The sequence below is a fragment of the Notolepis coatsorum genome, assembly GCF_963971535.1.
Source record: "Notolepis coatsorum genome assembly, chromosome: 2".
Classification (NCBI taxonomy): Eukaryota; Metazoa; Chordata; class Actinopteri; order Aulopiformes; family Paralepididae; genus Notolepis; species Notolepis coatsorum.
This window is the reverse complement of record NC_140166.1, coordinates 180,561,055-180,582,088: the sequence shown is the minus strand read 5'-3', so window position 1 is coordinate 180,582,088 and position 21,034 is coordinate 180,561,055. Positions and strand designations below refer to the sequence as shown.

General features: G+C 43.1%; 1 protein-coding gene across 2 annotated transcripts in view; it reads left to right on the top strand.

The window, feature by feature from the left end:
• Positions 1–1,933, top strand: part of kdr (kinase insert domain receptor (a type III receptor tyrosine kinase)) — a 49,238-nt gene extending 47,305 nt beyond the window's left edge. For both annotated transcript variants that reach the window (XM_084307425.1, XM_084307424.1), the window contains exons 29-30: positions 782–858; positions 1,213–1,933. In XM_084307425.1, the coding sequence (XP_084163551.1) occupies positions 782–858; positions 1,213–1,429 (294 nt within the window). In that variant the 3' untranslated portion in view covers positions 1,430–1,933. The remainder of the gene's footprint in view (positions 1–781; positions 859–1,212) is intronic.
• The last annotated feature ends 19,101 nt before the right edge of the window (positions 1,934–21,034 follow it).

Genomic DNA, 21,034 nt, shown 5'->3' with positions numbered 1-21,034 from the left:
GGCCAGGTGGCCCTTATCGTTGACCCACAGCTTCCTCGGGCACTCTGGCCTGTTGGGAAGGTCGTACCCTGGAACTGCTGGGCGCATCCGCACCGCAGCTGTCCAGGTAAAGGACCGAACATACCTGCGCCCTGTGTCCCGGTTGGTGCAGCTCCCGAGTCTCCCGGATACAGAGGACCACTGAGACTTTCCTGTTTAGTTCAAAAGGTCTAAGTAGACTTTTGCGGCTGTGTAGGAAAACCCTGTTAATAAGACTACTTTGTTCTGTAATAGCCCTTTAATATGTTGTTGTTGACAGGAAAGGGTAATTGATTTATGCCAGTGTAATCGTTCAGCGTGATGTGCTCCAACTAGTGTCGCATTCTAGTCTGCTGATAAGGTTACTGGCCCTTTAAGAGTTTCTCCTACGTCGCGCAAGTTTGGTTTCAGTTCAGTTGTCTGACGGTGCGGCTGCGGCAGTAGCTTACTCCTGTCCCTTTGGGATAAAGTGTGCGTCAATGAACACAACCACACATGCAAATTCCCAAATACAATCATTAACTGCAGCACGCCTCTGTGTGATTCTTTAATCGGAGTCACAACCCCATAGTGTCCGCCAGCTCTATCAAACGCACCCTGTGGAGGCCCTAGCCCTCCGTTTCAAATACTTTGAAGTATATTAATATACAGAGTAATACCAGAATGTTAATATGCATGTACTGTACTGTAAACACACTCCATGTTACTCCTATACCGTGTCATCAGTTAGTGGCATTTATTCCTGATGTTGGTCTTCCTACAGGTGGGTCACATAGATGGCGGCATGGGCCACTCGCCAGAGGACATGAAGGGCATGGATCACCCTGCACCCAGTTTCAGGTGAGGACTGTTAGTGGGGTGCCTGGACACTCAGGGCGGGATCCACAAAGAATGGATTGCACGGTGCTAATTGCACCCTTACTTACAATTCATTATGAATTGAAAATGGGGGACCCTGATGTAAACAAGACGAAATTCTTTCTCTGGTCTGCATCCCCTTATCAATTGTGTGTATTGAGCCGTACTGTATTGTACCCATTCTGCAATCTGTTAGTACAATTTTCAATCAATCAATTACCGCGCATGATATGCTGATATGATTAGAAAAAGGGACAAATTGTGTACTTTTGATGCGTTTCATCGTTTGATACCTTGGGTTTGTATCCTTCTGAGCGTCTCCGCGTCTCCCCTCAGCCAAATGCTGCGTTGTAAGAGCAAGGAATCTCTGGCCTCCGAGTCGTCCAATCAGACGAGCGGATACCAATCGGGCTACCACTCTGACGACACGGACGGCCCCATTTACGCCAACGAGGAGGTGATCATGAAGCACAAGATGCTGAAGAAGCCTCCATTGCCCAAGACGCCAGAAAAGTTCAATGTCGAGGTTCGCTACAGCACGCCACCCGTCTGACCCCCCCCCGAGTATTCCTGACCCCACTAACCCTCTTCACTGTGTCTTTCACTGTGTCTTGTCTTCTCACTGTACAGTATTATATGTGTTTTACTCTACCCACTTATAGTTATCATCAGGACCAATCACATCACACACAGTAGTGCCTTTTTCATTGTGGTGTTTAGGTGTTTTCTCAAGAGATAACTTAATATATTCAATGACGGTTGTATGCACAAGGTAATTGCACAAGGTAATTGTTCTATGTATGAGAGGGTCTCTCTTTGGACGGCCCCGTGGAATGCTATCATGTTGACACAGCGAGGTCTGGGGAGCCTGGCCATGGGCACACCTACTTCCCTTGGAGGCAATCCACCCACTTCCTCTATGGCAGGAAATGGCAACTGGAATTTTGGGCAGTAGAATGAGCAAATGTTTTCTTTTTCTTTTGTTTCGTCTTCTGTCAACTATGGACTTATTGTCGGAGCTAGTTGATTAGTCTGATTAAAACACGGTTTTATAGAAGTGACTGACTTTTCTTGACCCTTAATTGTACAGTTCCTTTATTTTCATGACTTACCATATTTTATTGAAGGTGTATCTACTAAACAATAAATGTAACTAGTTTTATAAAAATAAATAAATATACTTGCAGATAAAGAGTGTTCTTTTGTACTGCTTTTTGCAGATGAAACAGCATTTTATGTACAGGATATCAAATAGCAGTTTGTGTGTGTTTGTGTGTGTGTGTGTGTGTGTGTGTGTGTGTGTGTGTGTGTGTGTGTGTGTGTGTGTGTGTGTGTGTGTGTGTGTGTGTGTGTGTGTGTGTGTGTGTGTGTGTGTGTGTGTGTGTGTGTGTGTGTGTGTGTGTGTGTGTGTGTGTGTGTGTGTGTGTGTGTGTGTGTGTGTGTGTGTGTGTGTGTGTGTGTGTGTGTGTGTGTGTGTGTGTGTGTGTGTGTGTGTGTGTGTGTGTGTGTGTGTGTGTGTGTGTGTGTGTGTGTGTGTGTGTGTGTGTGTGTGTGTGTGTGTGTGTGTGTGTGTGTGTGTGTGTTCAGACCTGGATCAAATAGCGTTTTTGTTTCAACCTGCTCGGAGTACCTGATGGACAATAATGACAAATTCTAGAAAGACCACTTACAAGACTACCACTGTGTCTGACACTATTTAAATTGCTCCAATACTGTAAACCCCACCCACCTGGCTCACCAAGCAGGCTAAAATAAATGCTAAGGGCTATTTCCAAATATAGTTTCACCCAGGTCAGATACTTTGAAGTGCAAGTGTGCATGTATGTGATAGACCTCTTGTTTCCCCTCGCTGTGCCTTATAGTCTCAGTGTGTGTATGTGCGTGCACGCGAGCGCTTGTGTGTGTGTGTGTGTGTGTGTGTGTGTGTGTGTGTGTATGTGACCTAAGGGAACAATACCCCCCTAGCCTTGGGATATTTTTTTTTATAGGTATATTCAGCTCATTCAGTCAAGGTCACAGTGGTCTGAGTGAGTAACATGTCTGGGAACAGAGGGCAGTGCTTAGTTTACCAAGACGTGAATAACAAAAATATATTTTCCTCTCTGATCAACAGGTTTTGGTATTACTCATCTTTGTTTAGTAGGGGCTTCCATACTGTTGACTGTGTTTGTAGCCCTGAGCCCCCGCTGTGCCAGGAAGTAGTGCCTAACATCATTAAGCTATTTATCTTAACCCACAATTAAGGATGAGTTCAAAGACGAGGCTCCTGCTACAACTTGGACGACTTCCCAGAACTGCTGTATGTAGAATTTTGTGTGCTCTTAAGGGAACAGCAACACCCACATTAAGAATAACGATGTGTTATTTGCATGTCTGAGGAAAGTTCAATTGATATTTGTGAGCTATACTCATAATCAATACTCAAACGAGGGATGTCATCAAGTATTAAGTCTCAGGGAGCTGCTCCATTGACAATGAATGGGAGGTTGATTTTGTGGATCCACAGAAAGTTTGTTTGAGTTCTTATACCCAAATGAGCTTTACTCGATAGTAGTATTGTCGGTTCTGAAACAGAAAATGTACCCGTATAATCAAAACAGCCTGAAAGGCCCAATGCATGATCCAAAACAAATTGGTTGCCCCACCAAAAATGTTAAATAGGAATGGAGATATGCCGTATTTTCAAGTTGATTGAATGGGCTTTAATACAAGGAATAACACTAGACCACAGATAACTATGGATTTTAAACATTTGCTGTATTTTGCGGCTGTGAAAAGTGTGTTTACATTTACGTTGTTAAAATTGACCCATATTCTGTTTGCAAAGTTTCAAAATGCTATCAAATTCTAGGTGGCTGGGTGGCGCAGCAGAGATTGCGCTCGTCACCAACGCAAGAAAGACCGGGTTCGACTCCGGCTGTCGGCGTTGCCTCCGGCTTGGGCCGGCCGTCATACTAACTCATTGGCAGAGTTAGCGGGTAGAAGTCGATGGGTGGTAATCTGGACGTTGTGGACAGCGACTCCTACAGGTCGGTTGGGGGACGCCTGCACAGCAGAGACAGGAAATAGCGGGGGTAGTGTGAGCCTCCCACACGTTACACCTCGCCAATGAGAGTCCGCGCTGGCAGGTGAAAAGATGTGACAGGCTGCCTCCTTGTGTACCGGAGGGGACACGTGATGCAAGGCTTCTATCCTCCCTACAGCCGACCAGTGGGAGGCATATGCGAGCAACGTTCAAGACAGGGGAGGGGAGAATTGGAACACCTCAGTGTTCAATGAGCCATTCCCTAACCCTGCCCTTGAATGAATGGTATGATGTGGACACTCTAATTGTTTGAGGAATTGAGTTCCATTGGTGGGATGCTCTGTATGAGAAGACGGCCTGGCCAAATACACTTTTTTTTAAAGGGATTGTACAGTCCCCCCTTGCCGCACCTCTAGTGTTCCTGGTTGAGGCAGACTTGAGGTTGATGAAACCGGACAAAGGAGGAGGAGCCAATCCACACTTTATTTTAAAAACTAGACAGACGTTTTGATATAGGGTCAGGTTTTCCCAACTGAGTAGATAATATTTTTTTAGAATGTGACAATGATGGTACCTGAATGGTTTCTTGTCTAGAATTTGTATTGCTTGTTTGTAAAGTGATTGAAGTGGTTTCAGAATGGTGGAATGTGAATTGGATCAGGTTATCAAACAGTATGTGATGTGGGAAAGAACCATTGAATGAAAATATAGCTTTGCTGCCTCGGTTGAAAGGAAGTTTCTTATGTACCTGCAGTTTGATAGGCTGAACTTTACCTTATTGCAGACTTTTTTTATGTGATTTTTGAAGCTAAGGTTTGGGTCTATGTGTAATCCTAAATACTTATATTCTGATACTACCTGTAATTTCTGACCGGAGATGAAGATATCCTGCTCTGCAACTTCTCTATGGCCCTTGGAGAAGAACATACAGTACAGACAGTCTTAGAGACATTCAATTGTAAACAGCTGTTCTTAAGCCAGGATTTGACATTCACCATGACATTAGACAATTTTGTTGCAACCTCTTCTGTGGTTTTACCATGTGTAAAGATCACTGTATCATGAGTGATCAGTGAACTTTAATAGTTGTCATACAGAAGTACAGAATACTTTTATACAAAATGCTTCTTTCTGTTACGCTCCAGAGACTGTGCTAGACAAGAGATAAGTATGAAATAAAATAGTATAGCATGTAATAATAGAAGTAAAAATAGAAGTCACGTACGTAGACACAGTGTTCAGTATATACATATGTACAATGTTCGATGCAGAATAGAAGTAACTGAGTTACCATACAATATACAATATACTATGCAATACTAATATACAATACTATATAGTGCAAAGCAGAAATGGGATGAGGTACAATTTAGGTACAATTTACAGTAAGGTGTACTGAGGTATGGGTTGTAGTGCAAATCCTTTATCAATAAATATAAAGTGTGTTTAGGTGTTCTAAAGTGTGGAGAGTGGGTGCTGCAGTGTGTTATTTGTTTAAAGTGATTGTGTGCGTGTGGATGTGTGTGTTGTGAGTGCATTTGATGGTTGTTGCATAGTGTTATTGTTCGTTGAGCAACCTGATGGCCTGGGGATAGAAGCTTCTTCTGAGTCTTTCTGTGCTTGCCATGAGACTCCGGTATCGCTTGCCTGACCGCAGCAGTTCAAAGAGGCAGTTGTTTGGGTGGCTGGAGTCCTTGATAATTCTATTAGCCTTACCCCTGCACCGCTTGTTGTAAATGTTCTGGAGAGTGGGAAGCCCCCCTCCAATTGTGCGTTCGGCTGAACGTGCCACTCTCTGTAGTCTGCTTCGGTCTTGTGCGGTGCTATTCCCAAACCAGGAGATGATATTGCCAGTCAGGATGCTCTCTATTGTACATGAGTAGAAGTTCTTAAGGATCTTCTGACTGACTTGGAACTTCCTTAGGCGCCTGAGGAAGTAGAGGCGTTGTCGTGCCTTCTTCACAACACTGTCAATGTGTGTGGTCCATGTCAAGTCCTCGGAAATGTGGGCTCCGAGGTACTTAAAACTGTTCACTCTCTCAACCGGTGCCCTGTCGATGCTGAGGGGGCTGTAGTCCCTGACCCCCGACCTCCTAAAGTCCACAATCATCTCCTTTGTTTTGCTGACGTTCAGGGAGAGGCTGTTCTCCTGGCACCATCCTGCCAGGACCTTGACCTCTTCCAGGTAGGCCCTCTCGTCGTTTGCAGAGATCAGGCCCACCACTACTGTGTCGTCAGCAAATTTGATGATTGTGTTGTTGTTCCGCTGAGCCACACAGTCATGTGTGTACAGGGAGTAGAGGAGGGGACTCAGAACACAGCCCTGGGGGGCCCCTATGTTGAGGGTGATGGATGAGGAGGTGCAGTTACCTGCTCTCACCACCTGGGGTCTGCCCGTCAGGAAGTCTAAGACCCACTGGCAGAGGTCATTGTTCAAGCCCAGGTCCCTGAGCTTGGCTATGAGTTTGGAGGGGACTATGGTATTGAATGCTGAGCTGTAGTCGATGAATAGCATTCTCACATAGTTCCCCTGCCTCTTGTCCAGGTGTGTTGCTGCTGTGTGCAGCACATGGGCTATGGCGTCCTCCGTGGACCTGTTGGGGCGGTATGCTAATTGCAGGGGGTCCAGGTTGATGGGGAGGGAGGAGCAGATGTAGCCCTTTACTAGCTTCTCAAAGCACTTCATGGCTATGGAGGTGAGAGCTACAGGGCGGTAGTGGTTGAGGCAAGCAGGCTTGGATTTTTTAGGTACAGGGATGATAGTGGACTTCTTCAGGCAGGTGGGAATGACAGCCTGTTTTAAGGATAGGTTAAATATGTCAGTGAATACCGGGGCCAGTTGGTCGGCACACACTTTTAGGACACGGCCGGGGATGCCGTCCGGTCCTGCTGCCTTCCTGATATTCACTTTTTTAAAGGTCCTCCTCACCTCATGCTCTGGCATTTACTATGGCGCGACCCAGGTCAGTCGCCGTTGGTTTCGCCCAGCAACGATTGTGCAAATTTTTAGTTATTATGTTTGTTTTTACTACTTTCTTTATGAAAACATCACTGGCGGGGACGTCATACGACCGCCAGACACTTATGGACCTAAACTCCGGACTCAAAGAGGAGTTTGGAGACACTTTATGCCTAGAATGGCCACCGGAGATCAGGCGGGACAACAAAGACAAAAGAGCCGGCAGAAAGAGACACAGAGGGAAACGAGGAGGAATCAGACTGAGGTTAAAAAGATCTGCTTACCGCCCAGCAATTCCATCCATCTTTCTGGCAAATGCACGTTCGTTGGAGGGGAGGATGGACGATCTGAGAGCGAAGGTCCGTTTCCAACGAGAAATAAAAGACGTCAACATCATGTGTTTTATGGAAACATGGCTCAAGCCAGCGACTCCGGACCACAGCGTCTCTCCCTCGGACTCCTTCACCGTCCTACAAGCAGATCGCACGGCAGCCTCCGGCAAGAGCGTCGGCGGGGGTGTCTGCCTCATTACCAACAACGGTTGGGTAAGCCCCAAGGAGGTGCAGGTACTCTCACGTTCATGCTCCCCGGACATGGAACACCTCTCCATTCTATGCCGCCCGTTCCACCTTCCCCGAGAGTTTACTGCGGTCATCATGACTGCTGTATATATCCCTCCACAAGCAAACACCGCCAGGGCCCTGGCAGAGCTACAAGATCATCTCAACAAACATCAGATTAAACATCCGGACGCAGCGATGATCGTAGCTGGTGATTTTAATCAGGCGAATTTGAAAAAAGTGATGCCGTCCTTTTTTCAACACATCGCCTGCTCCACAAGAGGAGGAAACACACTCGACCACTGCTACACCCCGTTCAGAGCCGGCTACAAGGCTGTAGCGGCTCCACCATTGACAGGGGCTACAAGCTCATCCGATCACGACTCCATTATCTTCATTCCGGCTTATAAACAAAGATCACGTGACGCCGTCATGTCACGTGAGACAAAAAAATTGACCGACCAATCAGAGGCCACGCTTCAGGACGCGCTCGAGGATGTTGACTGGAATATGATTCAAGGAAGCGCCAGTGACGTCAGCGAGTTCGCCGACAGCGTTATCTGCTTCATCACAACACTGGCTGATAGTATTGTACCCACAAAGAAGGTGCGGGTGTTCCCAAACCAGAAACCATGGGTGGACAGTACTATCAAGCAGCACTGAAATCCCGCTCCACTGCCTATAACCTGGGCAGAGAGTCAGGAAACATGGAAGAGTACAAGGCTTCAGTCTATACTCTGCGCAAGGCTGTAAAACTTGCAAAACGGACATATGCTGATAAACTGGAGACACAAATGGCACAAAACGACACAAGAGGCTTATGGCGGGGACTGAGGACAATAACTGACTACAAAGTCAGCGCCCCCTCAATGGGGAGCGACGACGCCTCTCTCGCGGACAAACTCAACTCTTTCTACGCTCGGTTTGGTGTAGACAGTGGCGCCGCAAGCTCAACGGCTAGTGACGTCACTGGCGCGCCGGCTGTTGTGGAGGGGGGGGGGGGCAACCGCAGGGGGGCGGGAACGCTCTCTCGTTGTCGGAACACAGTGTGAGAAGAGCATTTATGCAGGTGAACACCAGAAAAGCTGCTGGCCCAGATGGTATAACAGGACGCATACTTAAGTCCTGTGCCAACCAGCTAGCCCCTGTGTTCACCGCCATATTTAATCAATCCCTGGTGGAGTCAGTGGTCCCTGCCTGCTTCAAGATGTCTACCATCATCCCTGTACCAAAGAAACCCTCCCCAACATGTCTCAATGACTACAGACCGGTGGCACTCACCTCTGTGGCCATGAAATGTTTCGAGAGGCTGGTCAAGGATCACATTTGTGCCTCCCTCTCCAGTGATATGGACCCCATGCAATTTGCATACAGGCCAAACCGGTCCACTGACGATGCGGTCTCCCAATTACTGCACAGCACCCTCTCTCACCTTGACCGCCAGAAGGGGGGCTATGTGAGACTGTTGTTCATTGACTACAGCTCAGCGTTCAACACCATAGTCCCCACCAGACTGGTGGACAAGCTGATCGAGCTGGGTCTGAGCTCTGCTCTGAGCGCCTGGATACTGGACTTTCTGAGCGAAAGGCCCCAGGCGGTCAGGGTGGGGGGTCAGACCTCCAACACCATCACCCTGAGCATCGGGATCGTGGATTATAGGAGAGGACAGCAGGGGACACACACACCACTGTGGATAAACGGGGCTACCGTGGACAGGGTGAGTAGCTTTAAGTACCTGGGGGTCCACATCTCAGAGGATCTGACATGGTCAACACACATAGACTCAGTCGTAAAAAAGGCGAAGCAGCGCCTCTACCACCTGAGACAGTTAAGGAAGTTCAGAGTATCTGGGAAGATACTCCAGTCCTACTCCGGAGCTGTAGAGAGCATCTTGACTGGAAACATCACTGCCTGGTATGGAAACAGCACGGCACAGGACAAGAAGGCCCTACATAGAGTGGTGTGCTCAGCCGAGCGTACCACGGGTATTGCACTACCACCCCTGCAGGTTCTATACAACAAGAGGTGCAAATCCAGAGCCAAAGACCCACACCACCCCAACAACAGCCTGTTCATGCTGCTGAGGTCAGGCAGACGCCTGCCAACCCCAGCTACTAGGACAGAGAGGCTTTGGCTCAGCTTCTTCCCCCAGGCCATCAGAGCCTTGAACACTGAACACTGAACTCTCCACACACAAGCACACATGAGCACACACACGACACACACACTGTACACGCTCACACACTAGCAGCCACTTTAACATGAGCAAGCACACACTCATGCTGCACACGCCCACACTTATGGCCACTAAGGAAAGGTCACTTTAAAAATAGTATAGTAGAGATTGTATAAAATAGCAATGTACAGAAAGACCCAGTGCCCCATCCGTAGCTAACAGTGTATTGCACTACCACAGGACCTAGCATGTCCTTCATGCTCTGTAAATAACTATGTACAAATACCGATATGCCCGACTATGTTACTTGTTTATTGCACAATATTGTTTTATTGGATCTATTATATGTTGTTACTACTGTATTGCACATCGTTGCGGGCAAGACCACCCGCATTTCATTGTATACTTGTATGCCGTGACAAATAAAACTCTTGACTCTTGACTTGACTTGACTACCCTGAACACTGAGTCTCCATCAACGGATATGGTGTGACACACAGAAAAAGTGTACAAACCACCATAAATAGCACAGGCATTCTCCCCTATTTAATAACAATTTAATCCTCATTGCACAACAACCTATCAGATATCCTGGATGGGAAAAGAAAGGCATACACACATTGGGGGATATCTTCGATGACCATGGTCTCCGCAGTTATCGAGATATATTCAACAAATTTAACCTCACCAGTTCCACTTATCTCTTCTATCTACAAATAAGAGCAGCTTTGAGGGCTCACGGAGTCCCATTAGATATTCCACTTGAGCACAACAGATTTCACAAATTCTTTTATGACAAGGAGACGTCGAGAGGCTTCGTCTCTGACTTTTATCGCCATTTACTTACGTCCTCATATAAGGTCCTTCCCCTAGACTCGGTTTGGAGGAAGGATATCCCAAACCTGGAAGTAGATTTTGATTGGGATGCAGTCTGGGAAAATGTTCGGCTATCATCACGCAACCCAGATCACCAACAGATTAATCTTAATTTTGTTCATAGGACTTACCTGACCCCTAGACGATTGCACCTAATGGGTCTCAGACCGGACTCTCGATGCTCCTTGTGTTCAAACGATGCTATTGGTACATATATGCATATGTATTAGGAATGCCCTCCTGTCAAGACTTTCTGGGAAAATGTCACCACTCAATTATCAGAATTTTTGTCTCTGACCATACCTACACTGCCTTCTGTATTGTTGTTGAATGATGTTTCTCAATTATCGACCTCTGTACATGTAAAGAGACTCATTTTGGCGGGTCTTACGGCTGCCAAAAAGTTGATAGCGTCACGCTGGATTCAACCGGATAAAATGTGCCGGAAGGTATGGGTTCTTACCTATCTCGATGTGATTTATCTAGAGATATCCACTGCACGAATTTTCGGTGTTAATGAAGCCAGCATAGCAGTCTGGGTAGCTGTGGTGGATAAGATAAAGGAACGCATATAAATTTGTAATTTTCTGATGTTAAATGAAGTAGTGGATGTATAGTCCAAGTGGGGGTCCTGAGGGGGGGGGGGGGGGGCGAGCAAGAGCCCATGTATTGTATTTATTATTTTTATGTCTTTTAATCTACATTCATTCTGATTTAATTACTGGACTGTCATTGTTATTATTATTTCTGTTATTGTCCTGTGATTTATCATTGATTATTACTGTTACTGTATTATTTGTCTTGTTTCATGTTAAAAAAAGGGAAAATAAAAAACAAAAAAAACATTTGCGGTGAGGCTGGAGGCCTACCCACCTGCTCAGACTAAAATTGTAAAGCTTTCTATGGACCCAGGAGAGATGTTGTTGTGTGTTTTGGTATCTAAATGATAAGCTAGTGTTGTTAGAATAGAATCATCATCATCATCATCATCAGGTGGCTTCTTCGTTCCGAAGGTTGCCTATCACTCTCCAACCCATTCTGTCCCCACTTCTTCTCTCCAACTCCGTGACTCCGCCTCTCACTCCGCTCCAATCACAGACGTCATCTACCCAGCCTCTTCTTGGTCTTCCACTTCCTCTCTTTCCATCCACCTTCCCCATCACCACCTTCTTGAACATCTCCCCGCTGGATCCTCTCAGAACATGCCCACACAACTCCATCTTTCTCTTTTTCAACCTCTCCAGCAGCTGTCCTCCTTGCATACCCGCTCTTCTCAGTACCTCCTCATTCTTGATCTTATCCTTCCATGTTATCTTCAGCATCTTCCTCAGCGTCCACATTTCAAAAGAGACTTTCATCCTCTTTGCCTCTTCATTCAGTGTCCATGCTTCTGCTCCGTATGAAAAGACTGACATAACATACGTTTCCAAAATCCTGATCTTCGTTTTCCAACTTATATTTCTTTATGGTTCCAGAATGCGCTCTTTGCCATTCCGGTTCTTCTCTTAATGTCCATGTTAGCTCTTCCACCTTCACTGATCCAGCTTCCAAGGTACATGTACTCCTTCACTTGTTCAAGTTTTTCTCCATCCACCTGTATTTTACAAACAGTTCCTGGTGTTTTTTCAATGATCATCATTACTTTTGTTTTCTTTGTGTTTAGCAACATTCCATAGTTTTTACATTCGACATTCTGCTTATTCATCATGTCCTGTAGATCTTCTTCACAGTTACAGACTATAGCGGTGTCATCAGCGTATCTTATATTGGTGATGTTCTCTTCGCCAAGTTTTACTCCTTTCCCTCCTCTCAGACCTTTTTTAATTCGTGATTCACTGTACATATTAAAGTACAGGGGACAAGATGCATCCTTGTCTTACACCCTTCTCCACCGGGAAGTCTCTTGATGTCTCCTTTCCTATTCTAACATTAGACTTCTGCCTCCAGTATAAGTTGGCAATTATTCTTCGGTCAGAAACTGGTATTTTTCGAATTCTTCCATTGTTCTCATCAATGTTGTATGTTCAACTCTGTCGAAGGCTTTCGTGAAATCCATGAAGCAAATATACAGCTTCTTCTGTTGGTCTATCGATTTTTCGCCAATGATTCTGAGTTGGCAGATTGCATCTCTTGTTCCTTTTCCTTTGCGGAAACCCATTTGGCTATCCAAGAGCTGATGTTCAATTATGGGTTCTATTCCGTTCTTGATGATTTTCAGGAGTACTTTTGATGCATGAGATATCAAACTGATAGTCTTGTAATTGTTGCATTCTGTGGCTCTTCCGGTCTTTGGGATCGGAATGAACATTGATTTTAGGAAATCATTTGGAATATTTCCTGAGTTGTAGATGTTGTTTACCAGTTTCACAAGGAGCTTGATGCATCTGTCACCAGAGTTCTTAATCAGTTCAGCAGGGATTTCATCCTCGCCAGGCGATCTGTCCGTGGCCAGTAACTTCACAGCCTCTTCAACTTATTTTTTCGTGATCTGGACTTTTCCTATCTCTTCTAGACTAATTCCTGTGTCTGATGTTCTGTTCTGGTCTTCATATAGTGTTTCCACATACTCTGCCCATCTATTGATTATTTCCTTCTCGTCAAGGAGCAGTTTTCCTTCTTTGTCTATGACAACTTGGGTTGTTTTTTTCCTCTTCCTTGTTAGTTGTTGGGTCTTGTTGTACATGAGAGTGTTGTGCTTCTTGTCTAGATCTTCAATTTCTTTGCATTTGTCTTTGTAATACTTCTCTTTTGCATCTCTACACATCTTCTGTACTTTTCGTTTTGCTCTGTTGTATTCAGTTTTTCTGTCCGCATTCTTCATGTCTGCTCTCTTTTTCATCTCATCCAGAATGTCTTTCATCATCCACTCTTGTTTCTCAACTTTTTCTGGTTTACCACAGATTATGTCTGCAACGCTTCCCAGTTTTTCTTTCAGTTTTGTCCATAGTTCTTGTGGATCTTCAATATCTGCTAACTCTCTATTTTCTAATGTTTTGTTCACTTCGTTTCTGTATCGGCTCCTCATGGTTTCTCCTTTCAGACTCTTCACGTCCCATCTTTTGTGTGTCGTTTTCTTTTTCTTGATGGTTTTCAGTTTGATCTTAATTTTCATCACTACTGGAATAGGATCTGATCCACAGTCTGCAGATGGTCGTGCCTTAGAGTTTGTTATTCCTTTCTTGTATCTGTGGTTTATCATAATGTAATCAATTTGGTTTCTAGTGTTTCCATCAGGAGACCTCCACGTGTGTCTTGCAGGTTTACATTGTTCAAACCAAGTGTTGGTGACCCACAATTGGTTCTTCCTGCATAAATCCACTAGTCTATCTCCTCTGTCATTTCTTATACCCAGACCAAAAGGTCCGACAACACCATCCACTTTTTCTTCACCTAATTTGGCGTTGAAATCGCCCATGACTATTTCCACATCTCCCCTTTCATCGCTCTCTCAATATTTTCATAAAAGTTGTCTATTTCATCATCCTCAGCTTCACCAGGTGGTGCATAGGCTTGTGTGATGCATACACTTGCTGGTGTTGCTTTCATTCTCAAGGTGATAATACATTCCGATATATCGTTTGATAACTTTCCATGCTTTTTGCTGCTTTCGAGTCAAAGCAAAAGCTACACCTTTTCTATGTTGTTTTCCACCAGAAGATGTGATTCTAAATGATTGTCCAGTTGCAGTTGGTAGGGTGTATCTAAAGTCATCTTCTCCTCTCCAAAATGTTTCAGCAATTCCCAATATATCTATCCCCATGGTATCCATCTCTTGTAGGACATTTGCCAATTTTCCAGGTGTTCGCAGGCTCCTCACATTCCGGGTTCCCACTTTCCAGAAGGTAGAGCAGTCGCTTGTTGACGGTACAAAGGTGCCTGCTCTCTCACACTCAATCCACCGGGTAGAACAAATGTCTTGATTAGGGCAGACATTTTTCCGTTTACCAGTAGCGGTTTTTGTTTGGGTTGTACTCATGATTTATTTGCACCGCCACGTCTACAAGTGCCCTCTCCTGCTGCACAGAGTAAAGACGGCCACGTCCTCCACTTGGTGGTGCTCAATAACAATTACCAAAATAATTCACACCCACACTTTGAAATATACTGTAACAGACAGCAATATACATTTTACAATTACTGTAATTTCAATATACAGTTACTGTACAGTACTGTAAATTACACATATTGACTTACCGATTATCTCTCTTAACTCATTCAGCACCAGCTATTATCCTCATCCCTGTAGTCAATGCGCCACGCTAAAAGATAGGCATTTTCACTGTGCATCACGATGTTTACAGAGCTATTAGAGGTATTTGGGGGCCTCAGGAGGGGTGTCGGGGCGGGTGGAGTGGGTAGCCCAGACCTGGGTGGATCACCTGACTGGACTTCCGCCTGGCTGGTGGACAGGACATTGATGGGACAGAAGATGGTTGGGTCCCCGGCCCGCCATCCTGTTCAATGCCCTCATCCACCAGGTCTAGCTCCAGAACGGCGGCAGTCTCATCCGGAATGTCATGGTCCAATCCAGGGTGCAATTATCCGTGTCAGACGTAGGGCGACCAAGCCAAATGCAGGATAGTAAGTTGATTTTGTGGGATATTTGTGGAAATTGTGGGGACAATTGCAATTTACAATTGCAGAGATTATGTGAACAAATAATTCATGTGATCTCCAACTTGGCTTGTTGCACAAATGTTATGAAATGGGCTCCAGAGTTTGATGCAACCGGACTAACAAAGCTGGTGTGTGAGCATTAGGTATAACGGATGAAATCCATGAAAATATAATAAACTAGTTTGTGGAAAAATAAATGCCAAAAGGTTGGCCCATTATTGGCTGCTAAAAAAATGCAAGTAGTGCAACTTAAACCTCAACGTAAACAAACGCATGCTTTCTGAAGTGGAGGGCAGTGAGCGTGATGATAAATCCAGATGTTTCTGTGTCAATCTTGTGTTATTGTTCTATCTTGACACAGATCTTAGTTGATGATAAACTCAATTGGAAAAAGAAACACATTGATCATGTTTGTAAAAAAGCAATGAAGTCAGTAGGTATAATTAGGAAGGTTCATTGATAAATATAAGTAGTTTTTTAATCCTTTATTATAGTCTGATATTTCCTTACATATCTTATTGTAACATAATATGGGCTAGCACTCTCATTCATCTCATCTTCAAGAGATTATTTTACTTCAAAAAAGATTTGTTAGACTGGCAACCCTCTCAGATCGATTTTGAACCATCTGCTCCTCTTTTCAAGAAACTAAACATTCTGTCTGTGTCTGAGGTTAATGCATTTATGATTATCACAATATACCAAATGGTTTTAATTGTTTTTTTTATTTTAATTCGGTTTTCCATTCATATGTCACACGTCAGTCCAGGGACCTGCATATACCTTATTGTTCTATACTTCTCTTAGGCAGTTCTCAGTGAGGTATAGAGGGTCCAATCTTTGGAATGCCGCTGATCCTATGCTGAAAAAATCTCCATCTCTACTTATTATTTTTTTTAAGCAAACTACAAAAAAATTCTCATATCCAAAAAGTAGTATGATAGATAAATAGGTATATATACATGTATGTATGCATTTGGTTATGTGGGTGTGAAGGTTTGTAGGCAGGTGGGTAGGTGGTTATGTATTATGTTATGTATGCGTTATATATGCATGTATGTACTGTGTGTATGTATGTTTGTTTGTTTGTTTGTATTTACACATATCTTTTGAATGTATTACTGGTATTTTTTAAATAATATGTATATTTTTGTATGTTTGATTTTACAAAACAGGGGAAGTTCTCTATAAGCCTCTATAGGCTTCTAAACATCTCCTACACAATATGGTTATTATGTATCCCCCCCCTTTTGTTTAACCTTCATTTATGAATGTCATTTCACTGTGATAGTGTTAGTTAGTCTAAGTCCAAGGGCGTGTTGATGTCATTTGTAATTAACTACCTAAACCACATGACCCAAAATAGTCTACTACTTAAAAAGCTAGATATTTGAATGTAGTTAAACTACCACCCAACTACTGCAAAATGTAATCACACTACACTAGTCATTGAATGTAGTTAATACTGTAACCTGGCTTTATATAGATGGAGGGTGAGGGTCACTGATGTTGGACCTGACAGCGTTAAGGTGCTTTTTGTGTGTTGTGATCTGATCACAGCACAGGCGCATCAGGCAGCTAAAGCCGTTTTGAGCAGTGTTGACCAGTTTATAACAATTATTTAAAATGTTTATTAGCAACGCCGAGCTTTCAAACCCTAGCGTTTGTCTGTCCGACTCCGAACCCCTGCAACTGTGAGTACCTTTGAAATTTCTCTGCGATACTTGTACGAGAAGCGTTTTGATAGAGAAAAGCGAGACAGACTTAATTGTAGGAATTTTACATGGTTGGACAAGGGACTGTATTCACTCGGTGCATCACAGTCACGAAAGGGGCTGCTAGACTTGTGAGTGCTCACTGTTATCAGATCAAATTAACATGCGAGGCTCCATGATGGGAGCGCGCGTGCACGTGGTGCCATTAGCGTGCGTGCAATCACAGTTGATATCAGGAACTCCATCAGGCTCCATCCGATTCCTCACTCGATTGAAATGTTCACTGCAACTGTTCAAATCAACGGATGAATAACAGAAGATATGTTTTCATTGATTGGACGCTTGAAGAGGAGGAGTGAGCCCCTAAAGTACTGGTGCCACGCGCTACCCACTTTGAACAGCAGATGTCAGTGTTGCGCTGAGTTTCAACTTTCCCCATGAAGTCTGGAGATAAATTAACAACTGCGCCCTCTGCTGTTTCAATGGTGTACGTGAACATTTCTGTCTCCACCTATCCTATCTCGCGTCCAGTCCAACCGAATGCAGTGCATCGAATCTAGTGGATAAGATATTGTGGTGGAAAATCATGGATACCCTGTTTCAACTGATGATGATAATAATAATAATAATAATAATAATAATAATAATAATAATAATAATAATAATAATAATAATAATAATAAACGTTATTTGTATAGCACCTTTCATACAGAAACTGCAGCTCAAAGTGCTTCACAACAGAAAAAAGTCAGGCATAAAATGAGCACATAAAGTGCAGACATAAAATCACAGTTTTTCCACATTAGGATCTAACATCCCAACAGGCCACATTGTTTATGGTTTGATTCAGTTTTAAATAGACAATAATAAAAAGAGTAAGATTAAATAGACAGAGTAAAATAGTGCAATAGTGCAGTGCAATAAAATAGTAGAGTAGAATAGATAAAAAATTTTTTTTACAGTGCAATAAAATAGTTCTGGATTACTGTTCAACAGTTCAAAGTCGTCTTTACCTTCTCTGTTTGGTATTCACAGTTTAAAACTTGACAGTCTTCCCTCCTGTTTGATACCCACTTTGACCCTTCGAACCTCCCACCCAGGGCAAACCTCCCTCTCAGGGCGCAGTTCCCTCTCTCAGGGTGCAGTTCTAGGCCTGGGTCCTACATCAATAATAATATAGTCTATGTGGACCTGATAACACCTGTAGACGTGTCTGTTTCAAGGTGGTGGTGGTGGTGGTGGTACGACCAATGTCAGGGTGGCTTGACTAAGAACACAGAGCTCAGCTTGACTATATCCATTTGGTCGGTCACAATGTGTACACAGTCATGGCAAATAGGATGATGGGAGCGGAGCCACCAACCAATGACAGAGAGGGAGGTAGCAAATTTGTGTGTTGTCACAGATGATACGTGTATAAAAGTTGTGATAATTCAGGGTGATGCAGTCTTTTTCCCGCAAGACATGACTACTACCGTGTTCATTTTGGAAGCCTTTTGTCCGTCCATTTCATTCTACTTAAATACAGTTCAGATTTTTGGAACCCTGGCCCCATGTCAATGGGGTCGAGCTCCTGTCTGTACAAGCTGACTGAAGTGAGATCTACTTTGTGTTGCACTGTGCAGTAAATGTCAGTGAGCCTCGGTCGGCTTGGACAGGAGCTTGAAGGAACAGAGCTGGGGTTCAAACAATCAGAACTATCCCTTTCAGGGTGAAAACCGTGAATTACTGTAAATTATTCAAACATTTTGTCGGGATAGCAGGTGTGTACATTGGACAGTAATTCAGCACTAAACAATCTGCACTGCACTACTGCCATTGTGTCATACATGAAGCTTACAGTATGGTACTGTACTGCAGCATTTGGGAAGTGGGAAGCACTGTTATTGTACACTACAGTAATATGGGTTACGTGAAGCAGTATATCTCATGTTTACTGCACATTTACATACTGTAATTTTACTCTGCACCACATTGGATTGCAAGAAAACCTTGTAGAGGTGGAAGAGGGCCCATTTTTTCTCCGCAACAAGAGGAAGCCATTTGTGCAATGGTGATTGCAAACAATGCCATAAGGTTGAGCGAGATACAAAGCGCTGTTATAGAGGATGACAATATCTTTGGTAATATTGAATCCGTTTCAATCGCTACAATTGACAGAGTGCTCAAGTGAAGGAGATCCGTCGCCAGTATGTACACATTTATGTGTTCTATGCATACTCTAATGTTCAGTGCTGTAAACTGGTTACTTTGTGTAGTGCCATGCAGTACACTTACATGACAGTTCATAGTGTACAATATGTTGTCCAAAATGCATTATGTTACACAGGAAAAGTTTTAATAGTTTTTCTCTCTCTCTCTCTTCTGGGATAAAGCGTGTACCAGGGAACCGCTGCACACATTCATATACGTTGATGAGGCGGGTTTCAATCTGGCAAAAGGTAGAAGGCGTGGAAGAAATCACATTGGACAGAGAGAAACCATTGATGTCCCAGACCAACAAGGAGGGAATATTACAATGTGTACAGTAATGTGTAACTTAAGGCGAGACACCCCAGGTGAATAGGCAAATATACTTTTTTTTGTTGATTTTGAGATTTTGTTATATTTTGCTTCATGTCTTCTATGAAATTAGTGACAATAAAACGTCAATAACACACATTTAGTTGTTTATTTTACTTCATATTGCCTTATTGCATCCATAAATGTGCACATATTTAATGGGGAAGTGCATCATTTGCATATATAAACATAAAATTCAGAAAACGTGCAATATATTTTTTCTTAGTTTATATGTACATAACAAACTGGGAAAGTTTCATAGTGATATCTATTCAAATATCTTTTTACCTATTAGGGGGTACTACACTGTTTACACTGTTACTACACTGTTTGTAGCCTGTGTGTAGTTCTGTTCAGTTCAATAACATCATTATTATTATTATTATTATTATTATTCAGTTATCAGGCATGTGTTTAGGTTGTCAATTACTAATGGTTTGATTAGGTATTGTGTTTGTAAATAGCTGTTTAAAAAAAATGTATGACATTTTACAATACAGAACTTTGAAGGCGTTTTCCCAAAAATGAGTTTTTATGCGTTTTTCTTACACGCAAGGGTAGACATGTACCATTCCATAGCACCTACACACACCATACTTTCCACATTTCTTCCTATATATACCCTGCATCTTTTTACAGAGGGGTTTGTTGATATATAATTCATATCCTGATTTATAGTACATTTAGACCAAAAACATGGCGACAATAATCTTTTTATGACTGTAGTCAGCATTTCCTGATTCATGGGATGATAAAAAGACATATCCACAATCCCTTCTGTAAAAAGTTCACTGTGTTATGTGTCAACATAATGAAACCATTTAAAAAAATCTGGCATCATCCAATGTTGGTATTTATACTCAAACGTCATATGCAAATTAGTGCATATTTAATGAGGTAATGCCTATTTTGCATATATAAACATAAGATCTCAGAAAACTTGCAATACATTTTTTCTAAGTTGTGTACATAACAAACTGGGAAAGTTTCATAGTGATATCTATTCAAATATTGTTTTTGCCTATTCACCTGGTGAATAGGCAAAAACAAGGCTTAACAAGGCTTAACTGTAGATTTCAAATGGCTGTGCAAATAGTGTATAGTGCTGTCTTGAGCATTTTCAGGTAGTGTCACCAAGATCTGACTTTTTTGCATTGGAAAGAGTGACAGAGTGATCTGTCATAATGAAAACATGACAAAGCCATTTGACTATCTTGTTCATAAAGAATGGTGTCAGGACTTTTCATTTTGATGACACTGACACTTTCATTGACAAGAATACTTGCTTTTGAGGAAGGAACTATCCATTTTGAGCAAGTGACATGCTTTTGCAGGTTATCAACTAGGTTTTGCAGTTTGTACTAATTGTTTTGAGCAGTGGCGGCCGGTGTGAACTACATTTGGGTGGTCACGATCATCTGACCAAGCTGGCCAAGCGAATACTGACTCATAACGTTACCAACATTAAGTCGAGTTAATTGATTCATACTACACTAGTACACGTATGATCATCAAATCAATAATGAACACATATATATAGGCCTATCTTGTCATTTTAAACAAGTTACCATTCATTCATTCAGCCATTATGCAATACCCACAGTGAAATTAACACGCTGTGTTGAGAGAGCGAGAGTGAGAGAGCGAGAGAGAGAGAGAGAGAGAGAG